This window comes from Egretta garzetta, unplaced genomic scaffold (genome assembly GCF_000687185.1).
Source record: "Egretta garzetta isolate BGI_Z169 unplaced genomic scaffold, ASM68718v1 scaffold297, whole genome shotgun sequence".
NCBI lineage: Eukaryota > Metazoa > Chordata > Aves > Pelecaniformes > Ardeidae > Egretta > Egretta garzetta.
The window spans coordinates 4,597,254-4,607,781 of record NW_009260410.1 but is presented as its reverse complement, the minus strand read 5'-3'; the positions used below and the strand labels follow the sequence as shown (position 1 = coordinate 4,607,781).

Below are 10,528 nucleotides of genomic sequence, written 5' to 3'. Positions count from 1 at the left end.
AAAGTTGCTTTTCATTGCAGTGAATTTAATAGAAACGACAGGCAGAGGAGGAGAACCTTTTCAGTTTTCACTGTAAAAATTCATGCTACGGCTACACTGTAGAGTGTGTCAGTTTCATTAGGTGCAATTTATTTCTGTTGGACCTGGTTTAACTTAAAAAAAAAAAAAATCCCCCAAACTTAGGTTTATTAGCTGTGAGAAAGAATACTAGATTCAATTTGAAAATCCTATTCCATGTTGCTTAAATTGTCAGTAGCAAAGTGATAGCCACTTTCATTTGAGTTCTTTATGCCAGTTAGGTTACACTTAGAAATCCATTACACTGATCCCTTGGCCTACAGCACTCCAGGAGATGGTGGAATTACAGCGTGTGTAAGGTCCTTTTAATTTGTTTCTATGAAAAAGTATGTAAAAGGTTACCAAGTGGAGTTGCTAACTGAGCTGCCCTTAAGTTGTTCATTTGAGTGTAATTCTTGGGTTTGGAGTAAAACTGGATGGCCCCAGCTGCTTCCTCCTATGCAAACGTCCTCTTACACGAAATAGGCTGACTCCTCAGCAGAGGTGGTTCTGGGGACGCCTGCTTGCGTGGAGAGCACGTGGAGCGCTGGGGCGCTGAGATGGGTGGAACTAAACCAGAGCTCTGGGCCAGCACAAAGCCCTGTGCGTAGATGACACTGAAACAAATTAATAGCGAGACTGTTCACTGTGCTCCGCTCTGTGACTGGCTTGCTGTAGCTGCTCTGGTGTCTCAGTGCATCAAATGGGAGGGTCGTTGCATCCCTTCATGTCAAAAAGTGAGTTTGGCTTGTATGAATTAAACTTATCAACTGACTTCGCTATTCCTGGTGGATGGCTAAGTCATGCCTTTGTTTACATGAATTGCATGCTCACTTAGGGCTGCATAGTGAGTGAGTGAAATGGCAAAAGCTAAATACATTCTGGTTTGGCTCTCATATTAAGAAAAATGCCCTCACGCTGGCATACAAGGTTCTCCAAACACAGTTTTATACTTAAATAGGATTAATTTGAGTGTGCAGTGCTGCCATTGCAAGGCAGGTAAATTTCAGCTCTGTAGGCTAATCTGACTTCTCCGTGCAGGATGCTCACTGTTACAAGCAGAAAAGCTTAGCTAGGCCCCACATGTAAACATGTCTTCCCCTCCCTGCCCCCGAATTTTAAGCTGTAGATGCATTCCCCTGCAAAAGCAGATGTTGTTGCTGATTTTTTTTCATTGGCTGATTAACTCATTTACAGGAAGCTGCTGCAGTTAGTATTTCTAAACTTCAAGTTAGTTCTGGAGTTTAGTGCTTTATGGCCAGCTCTCGCTGAGACAGAAACAAATGCTTGCATACATGGAATGACTTTGTGCTGGAGGTTCGGTCCCATGATTTGCTGGGTCTTGTCCCAGTAAATGGATGTTTGACTTACATTTATTACTTGGTCACTCTTTGTGCTTTGCCACAAGACTGTCCAACTGGGCTGGTTATTAAAGGTTAAGCATAGAAGGAACCTTGAAAGTGAAAGGTAGCATAAAGTCAAGAGCATTAATCCTGCTTCTGTCTGGAAAACTCCTGAGACAGGCACCATAACTGTAGATAATAGCTATACTGCAGAGTAAGAGAAGGTTATCATTGCACTGGCGTTATGGTCCTGTTCTGCCAACCTGGCTCCTCCTTGCTGCCTCTGTTGGAGGTCCTGTGTGCAGCTGGATGGCTCCCAGCCTCAGCAGATAAGGCAAAGGGCAAGAGGAAGGCTTGTTATCTGTTCCAGAGAAAGATCCAGAGCATAAGGAAGTGGGAAGTGGTGACTTGTTCAGATTATCCGTGACTCCCGAGAGTGCAATTGCTGGGGCTCCCTATTCCTTTGCTAGAAGACACCCGTTTTCCTGTTAACTCCCTTGCACTGCACCTGGGCTTCTGGTCTACATTTTCATTATTTTCTTCACATACATGATGCCCCTCACTGAAAGGAACAATTATATGGAAAAGTTTTGCAAAACTCAAATTCCAGTGCTTGAAGTCAACTGCCACTATAAGGTCTAGAGTGTGCTGTCTTGTAAGTAAATGTTTCCGCCATCAAAAAGTGATTTAATTGCATTTCTATATGTCACTTGGAACATGACGGCCAAACTTGTGCCTTTAAAAAAAAAAAAAAATATGGTAAGGACCTATACTAAAAAAGTAAGCACTTTCTATACACATATTCAGTAGCAGTATTTATTTTCTCCAGTGAACAAAGGTAATTCTTCCTGGCGCCTGCTGAAAGCAGAACTGAGTTGTCAGTGAATGGTAACACAGATACTGCTTTTGGCAAGATGCCTTTCATCTGCAGGAACAGTCATAAGGGCTGCTCCAGCCAAGGAAAGAGCATCCCATCTCAAAATAACTGGCTGCTTTCCTGAAATTGCCAAAGGAGAGCTGAGCTTCCAGTACCTTTTGCTAGAAGTGAAACAAGGAGATGTATAAAATTTCAGTGCAGTGAAGTTGGGGTCCCTGAGAGTTTTTTTAGTCCACTCATGTTGATGTGTAATACTAACTCCTGAAAGATAGCGTGCTTCTACTTTTCCATCAGTGATATTTCTCATTTGCTAAGAGACACTGCTCTGCTTCACCTTTCTTTGGCCAGGTACGCATCTCTGTGGAAAGGATGCCTGACGCTTTACACAGGACGAGGTGGTGAGCTGCATAAAATTGGGGAGTAAGTATTGCGTGTTTACGCTTGTGGTGTTATGTCCTGCTTTCAGCAGAGCATTGTGGTAAATATAAGATGTGGTGGCTCTTAGTAAATGGAAGCTAGGGCAGAAAAAGCCTGTTGATTGGTCATGAATAGATACAGCGTGGTGTGGGTTTTTACATGCTGCTGTGGTAATGAGCTCCGACCCTCTCTGGATTCTAGGTATATTGAGGAAAATAGTTGTGCATCATGGCACAGGTCTGGGTTTTACCTGGAAGGGGGGGGAATTGTATAAATGACAAGGGGCTTAATCTGCATTGCTTACCTAGGCCTCAGCTTGAATACTTACTTTATTTTGGTGGAAGCCTTGTGTGTGTGCATCATGCTTTAGAGACAAGCAATGCAAAGGAGGAAGACAAAGCTAACTCCGGTGAATCATACTCTGAACAGAAGCAAGCCTCATTAAACCTTCTTTTAACTGCCCACAAACTGAGGCGGCGACTCCTCCTGACTAAGAACAAACACGAGTAACATACTTGACTAGCAACAGGAAAAATAGCAACATTTTCTAACTATAAGAGTACTTCCGCTGTTGCACAAGGTGCTGTGGGAGGCCTTGTAGTCATCAGGGAAGTGGAGCTGTGGGGTGGCCACCTCTCTTTTTGGATGGTTCAAAAGTGCCCTAGTGCTCAGCTGGATTTTGTGAGCGATGACCTGCAGATTTTCTTTAGTGCAAAGCCATTGCCTCAGAACTGTCATCCAGTTGGATTACTCTCCAGCAGGCTGGAGCAATGTGAGTCCTCATCTGGCTTGTGCCTCCCAGCAGGAGGTAGGAGCTCCATTTCTGCTTAACCAGTCCAAGCTGCATAATGATCCAAATCTTTCTTCCCTGCTGCCAACAATTTCCATTCTGTGAGTTGGTGGGCCCCTTGAGTGGGAAAGGATGCTTGGAATTTCACTCCCTGTTTTGGACCCCTCTGTGCTATTACGTTAATGGGGTACTCCATAGCATGGTAGTGTGTGGGAGTGCTTAAGTTTTCCCTAGAGATCTGATGCAGTCAGAGTCTGGGAGCAGGCTGGGTGACTCTGGGCCTCAGGTGACCTTGTGAGTGGGCGCTGGACAAGATTGTGCAGCTGGAAGAGAGGTGAAGGGAGCCCTTTCATCACCTCTTGTTTTCTTAAGGCCATTTCACCTCCTAGGGCAAATGTGTACTTGCCTCTGCTTGACTGAAACACCCTCGCCAGGAAGATGTGACAGCTTTGCCACAAGCCAATAAAAGGGGTTAAAGAGCCTTTTAATACCTATGGATACTCTCGGAACAGTCGGATCTGGATTAGTTACTTCTAGGTGATGGGATATGTCAAGAACATATGCTCTTTGAGTTGCAGAGTTGAGAACTCTGTTAAAAATGGCTTTAGAACTTCATCATGATCCTAATTTCTCCCCAGGTTCTGCATGGTATACTCAGAAGTGCCAAACTTCAGTGAGCCCAACTCAGAACACGTCGGGCAGAACAAACTGGTATGTTAAACTTGTCTGAGGCTTCTGGCATAAAGTGCTCTTTGTTCTGAATACTTCACACTAGGCTGTGATCAGATATGGCTCTTCTGGAAAAACGGACTTGAAGTGATATGTAGACAAAAATGAGCCAATAATCAGAGTAGCAGATAAATTCCATGTGGAGCCATTATACGAACACAGGGGAAAAAAAATCATCCCTTTCCTGTGAAAATGTGAAATTTCTCTCTCTGATCCATGTCTTGTCTTGTTTTTTTTACATATCTCTGAAGGCACAGGGTGAACAGAATAATAGTTCTGCATCAAGTAATATGGGTTCTTGTACTTTCGGGCCACTGGGTAAGTTTTTTCATTTTGTGAAAGGATGAGAAACAGTTAATGGGAATAAAAAGAAATTTATCTTGCTAAGCGTTCTCCACTCTGGGGCAAAAGTGTACTATGCTCTAAAGTCTTTTAGACTGGGGCCTGAACCAGCAAGCACATAAGCATGAACATTTCCTGAATAATGGTTTCAAGGTTTCTTCCCTAGAAGAGGAAGAGATCAAAATATTCAAGGTGCCTGTATCATGTAAAAGGACTTGACTAATCCTAAATTGTTTTGATGCTTTCAAAGAGTTTTTGCAGCACTTGAAATTCTGATTTTTTTTTTTTTAAACCACCCAAAACCTTGGCTTTAAAAATGACTGATTTCAACCTTGCCAGTCACTTTGGCTTTCCTGCCAGGTTAGCTCCTCAGAACAGAAGCAGTAGTAATGTGGATTCCAATATTTGTCCTGGCTGGATCATTTTGTGATTTATTTAAACATTTAATTTTAAATAAGAAAATGCTTCAAAGACTTGAGTGGGTGTAAGCTGAGAGGGTACCTTAGCTATGGCCTGCCTGCATGATGCCCAGACTGGTACGTGGTGGTATATAGCTAAGCTGTGTTGGTAGATGACAGCAAACGGGTCCATAACTTGCTGCTAAAAAGCTCCGTGTCACTTCAGTTCAGTGACTGTCTGCTTCCTCTTTAGCAACAAGATTTTCATTTCTCTTATTTTACTTATGAGCCCCTTCCATTCCTTTGAAAATAAATGATTCTGAGCAAAGAAGGGCAGTGCTTTCAGGCCAGTCTCTCCTCAGTGCCAGGGTCGAGGCAAGTAGGCTTTTAGCCCAATTAGTGTGTAGGTACTTCCTTGGTGTCCCTGCTCTGGGCAGTGGACAGCTGTTTTCCCTGAGCTTGTGTGTATCTTCTGAAACGTCTTTTATTTTTCTTCATGCTTCTTGTGTGGTCTTTAAATGCAAGGTTTTCCTTTTGTCTCTTCCTTTCCTCCCCATGCTTTCTGTCATCATTCTGCCTTTTCAGCTCTGGCCCTCTTCCTGCCAGCAAAATATGAGCAGTGATGCTTTTGAGGCTCAAGTTCATGAGAACTTAGTGCTAACTAAGTTGCTTTAGTGGCCAGACTTCACCAGGCAGCTTTCTATTTGTGTGTCTGGGAGTGAGGAATGGCACGAGATGCTTTGTGTAGTCTGCTTTTCTTCTGCTGGCTTCTCCTTGACGTCTGCTGTCCTGCTGTCTCTCTGAAACATCTTGGTGTGTGACCTACAAGCCAGTGCATGTTTCTGAGAGCACTAGTCTTGTTTCGTAAGACTCCAGTCTCTCTCCTGTGCAAAGAACTGGCATGCAACTCTGTGACCCTTCTTGCTTTAGTTGAGAGTGGGGGGGTAGGGATGGAGGAGAGGTAGTTTGGGAGGGGGAAGAAGGTAAGCTATGTTTTGGGGTCTTGCTGTGCCAGAGGGGCTTTTCTTTCTGGTGCTCAGGGTTTGCTGGTTGCTACTGGTTGCCCCGTGTGTTCCCTGTTGCTAAACTTATGCAAGGGAACAGTGATTCCAGTCCATGGAACCATAATCTTTTTTCTGTCTTTTTAGGAAATGGTTTACAAACTGGACCTGAATCAAGTGGATTTCCATTTGTGTATAATCATGGCCACACTTATGCAGGTTGTGGGAGAGGCAATGGACGAGGACCTGTAAATCCAGCACCAGCTAATAGCGTTCAGCCTCCTCTCCCTGCTGTCAGTAATGGGAGGGACCCACGCAGAGCCTTTAAAAGATGACTATGCCAAATGTGGTTGTACAGCTTGCTTAAACTCTACACTCTACTTGAACACTTATTGCACTTTTATTTATAGTTAACTGTGAACCAGTTTGTCCTTTATTGTTGTTTTTTTACCTTTTGGTCTATGAAGCAAACTTGATGCGATCTATTTCTTGGTTTGCTGAGGGAAGCACAGTGAGTCTTCCCCATAAATTAAGGGGGTAGGGGGAGAAGGTGGATATAAGAAAGTGAGGGTAACGGGTTGAAGAGTCTCAATTAAAACTTGGTACCCTTTGCTAAATGGAAAAAACCCTTCAGTTACATGTATGTATTTTTCTGTTTCTGTTGGTCAGCCATATAGCCTTAAAAGGTCTATGTCTTGTGTGCGCATATGTTGACTTCCATTAGGGTTAATGGGGGTTCTTCATTTTGGAAGGGAAATAGAGGGGGAAGAGCAAAGATGCTCTAGTGAACTAGGTGTCCTTGGAATGAATATAGCTTGTAAAAGCAATAAGTGTAAGGAAATGGTGGTGCCAGCACCAAGTGGTGTCTCCTGAATCGGAGAATGGGTAACTCAGATGAAAGTTGAAGACGTGAGTGTCATGAAGCTTGACTTCTGATTCCGAAAAGGTGTACGCTACTTAAAAATTCTCCGTAAATGCCATTATTACTGTCAAGGAAAGTGACACTGATTATTGCTTTGCATAAAAGCTTGGATATTCAATCTTGCTTTGCATGAAACAGCAGGAGAGGAGGATCTAAATTCAGACAGTATTGGGGAATACGCTGTTTGTAGCCACTCCTTCCTTGTGTAAAAGCCCAAGGTTACTTTGCAGGAGTCTGAATTTCCAGGAGAGAACTGTTCTTAAATGCTGCATTACCCATCTCTTCAATGAGGCTGCCTACTTCTCCTTCCTTCCTTCACTTTTCCAAATGAATTATGTATTAGATGAAGCTGTATGTGTGGATCGCAGAGGTACTGGCCAAGCACACAGCTGCACTTCTGATGCTGTTAAGCTGCTAAGCTTTCCTTCCTCTTGTTTTATATGAAATATCCCTTAAAGAACTTAACCCCACTGCCACCATCTCCTGGGGGAAAATAGCTGTGGTTTTACTTGAGATCACAAATGCCTTGACTCTAGATAAGAGTCCAGTGCCATATTTCAGATCAGGTTCAAAAACAACTTGGAAGCTGAGGTTTCATACTGGATTCATCTGTTTAACTCTTCTTATAGCTGACCTCTCAAATAAAAAAAAAATTGCACTAACCATTTCAAAAACAAATCTAACTTTCTTTCTGTCAAGCCATAAAGATTTCATGACAAAAGTCTATTTCCGAATTGTGAGTTGCCTCTGTGGTTGTTAATGTTAATTGAATCTACTACTATGTCACTAATGTTTACAAGTTACTTATTTTTGGTATGTCTGCTTTCAGTACTCTATCATGATGATTTGTTGAAAATTGCTTCTAATTGGCAGAAGTTCCTTGCTCAGTCTGAAATACTGAACTTTCCTTTTAAATGCAAGCAGCAGAAACAATAAACCTCTGAAGGGAGGTTTAGAGAGACCTGTGTGCCCAGACACTTGAGGGCTGTTTGCCTCTGGTCTGGTAATGTGCTATCCTGATACCTGCTTCCAGGTGGAACTGGCAAGACTTGTCTTGGACACAAGAGGGTGGCATACCTCATGAGATCACCCACAGGTGCTGTTACAGAAGAACAGTGCTAACTGGTGAAGGAGAAAGCACACAGAGACTCCTGGGGAAATGGTGTAAGAAGGTGATGTGCAACTCAGGGACTTTAAATTGCTTGCTTATTTAAATAAGTCATGTATAGTCTAGATGCATGGACAACCTCTTGTGCAGTGTTGCATTAAGAGATTTGGTATGCTTGTGAGAAGGAAGCCAAGAGGACTTCTAAACCTGTGAAGTATAGATGACATGTTCCAGAGGTAAATGAGATGTAAGTATGGTGTGAGAGCCGTGCTTTCCAGTAGTAGCTGTAAAGGTAGCAAGTGCAAGTGGTGGCGTGGTGGGGACTTCATACTCATTGGGGCATCTCCACCATGGATCTCAAATCCTGGTGGTCGTGACTTCTCTACAGCATGAAGAAGGTTGAAACAGGGGGGGAGCCCCGCATTGATGTGTGCTGAGGTGCCTGATGTTTGTAGCTCTATGCATCTGAGCTTTTATTAAGCTAATAAACAGAATACTTGTTCACAAATTCCAAATAAAAAGTGAGATGATTACTGCTGATAAGTGGCATAAGATTAAAAGCTTGCTGTCAAGTGGATGATTGATTTGCATTTGGGAGGAAAAGCAAGAGGCTGGTCTTCATGTTCTCGAGGGTAGTAGCATTGCTGCCTGCCTGTTTCTTTAGGGAACCTATTTCAGTTTTATTAATAAATTTTTACTTCTTTGCAGGGGAAATCCGTGCCCTGAAAAGTCGCATGGACTTAAAGTAAATATAGTAATTTTTCAAGGTCTTCTGATCTTCCAGTGAACCTAAGACAAAGTTGTTTCCCTCAGAGGTACCGATGTCAAGATAGTGAGTTCTCAGCTTGCAGAGGAATCTGGGAGCCTGCCTTGCACCTGTTCGGATCATACCACCTCAGCGTGTGGAGAGACAGAGATGCATTTCTCTGTGTAAACAAGCAGTTGTCATGAATTACTCTGATACTATAAGGCAGTTTGCAGGTGCCCAGTGGTTAGGCCATTAAGGAGTCTCTTTACAGATGCCTTCCCAAGGTAGTAAAGGTAAGGCTGCATTTAGGGCAGTCCCATTCTAGATAACACAGATTGCCAAAGGAGCTGCTCTGGGAGGTGTTCATGTGTCCAGACACAAACTGCACAGTGCTGAAGTGCAGCTGAGTAGTCCCAATACACTTGAGTCACAAGATGCCCAGCTCTCGGCACTCTGCAACCTCTCGCCTGCCCTAACGAAAGGACTGATGGCAGAGTGCAGCCATGTGGCGGTGGAGTGTTGCTGTGTCTGCTGCAGTCCTCCATGTGTTCCTTCTGCCCTTCCTCAGCACAGACCTTTCACCTTCATCCCAAAAGTGGAAAAGCAGTCCTGTACTGTGAAATACTGTCATAAATGCTGGACTAAGGCATGTGATAGATAATCTGCTTTCAGAAAGCGTTTCATTAGCTGTGGCCTTAACTTGAAGCTAGCAGGTTGCAGCCCTGCGTGCTCCAATAATGCTGCTCTTCAGCACCACACAAATTGCAGTGCGGGTCCCTGCAGGTGGGGCTGCTGCAGGTGGTATGAAGCACCTTTTCTCCATCAGTGTGGTCTCGCGCAGATGATGCCCTTAGCAGCGCTGCAGGGATTGTCAGCCTGTTCTGTTGGTGTGTGCGTTTCTCTGGACACCTTGAAGCATTTAGAGGACAAATGCCGTTCCCTGTAGCCCACTGGGGCCTTATGTTTTTTCAGATGTTAATGCTCATGTTTTGCTAATGAGCTGGCTGTGCTATGGTCATCCTCTGCCGCTCATGTCCATACCCCCAAGACAAAGGATCCTTTCCTGTTCTATAAGGCAGTTTTCATCAGCAGCTCCCCGAGTGCTGTTAGGGCTAGGAATTGGTAAAAGCAATGGGGTTCTCAGTGTTTCTGGGGAAGGGTCCTGGGCTGCCTCATGGCCCATGCATTCTCTGCTGCCAGGTTGTTCCCCTGCTTCTCTCAAATGCCTGTAGACCTGCCCTTTCAGACATACTGTGTATTTTTAACCCTTGAGCCAAGCAATTACTTGTGCTGCCGAGTGTGGTCCCTGGCAGTGCTTTCAAAGGGGATCCAGGGAGGTGCACTGCTTTCTCCCCGCACCTCTTGCTAGCGGCTAGCTCTTGACCTAGGTTTGGTTGATTTGGGGAGTTTCTCCTTAGCCTGGCACCAGTGCATATTACTGAGGAGGCTGCACAGCCGTGACTCCCTGTCCCGGCTCTGATGAGATAGAGCTGAAGGTTGCTGTGTCCCAGCCGGGTGCTCCCCCTGCCGTGCAATGCTGCCAGGGAGTGCAGGGACCCCAGGGGACCCCTGGCCAGCCTGGGCTGGGTGCCCTGCTCAGGGTGGCCTGGAGCATCCCCCAAGGGTGGCTTCTCCAGCAACCCCAGCCCCCTGTGCTGCAGGTGGAGTGGACTGAGACTGTTGGGGGCTGTGCCTGGGGACTGGAGGTGCTGGACCCGACAAGGCGCCTGCTCGGGGCTGCTGTGTTCCCTTGCCCATTTGCAGGAGCTTGTGGCCCCCACCAGAGCAGAAGCTCC

General features: G+C 44.8%; 1 protein-coding gene across 1 annotated transcript; it reads left to right on the top strand.

Annotated features, from left to right (window-relative positions):
- Positions 1–668: 668 nt before the first annotated feature.
- NABP1 (nucleic acid binding protein 1) lies at positions 669–8,572 on the top strand. Its single transcript, XM_009643588.2, has 5 exons — positions 669–794; positions 2,546–2,697; positions 4,123–4,195; positions 4,465–4,531; positions 6,102–8,572. Exons 1-5 carry the CDS (start codon positions 669–671, stop codon positions 6,287–6,289), a joined length of 606 nt encoding a protein of 201 aa, XP_009641883.2. The 3' UTR covers positions 6,290–8,572.
- The last annotated feature ends 1,956 nt before the right edge of the window (positions 8,573–10,528 follow it).

What these genes read in the sequence shown, in the direction of transcription:
- NABP1 (XM_009643588.2), top strand. Translation starts at nt 669, where the DNA reads ATGACACTGAAACAAATTAATAGCGAGACTGTTCACTGTGCTCCGCTC. An exon ending in GAGCTGCATAAAATTGGGGA is followed by an intron (nt 2,698 to 4,122) that starts GTAAGTATTGCG and finishes ATTTCTCCCCAG; the next exon opens with GTTCTGCATGGTATACTCAG. An exon ending in ACGTCGGGCAGAACAAACTG is followed by an intron (nt 4,196 to 4,464) that starts GTATGTTAAACT and finishes ATATCTCTGAAG; the next exon opens with GCACAGGGTGAACAGAATAA.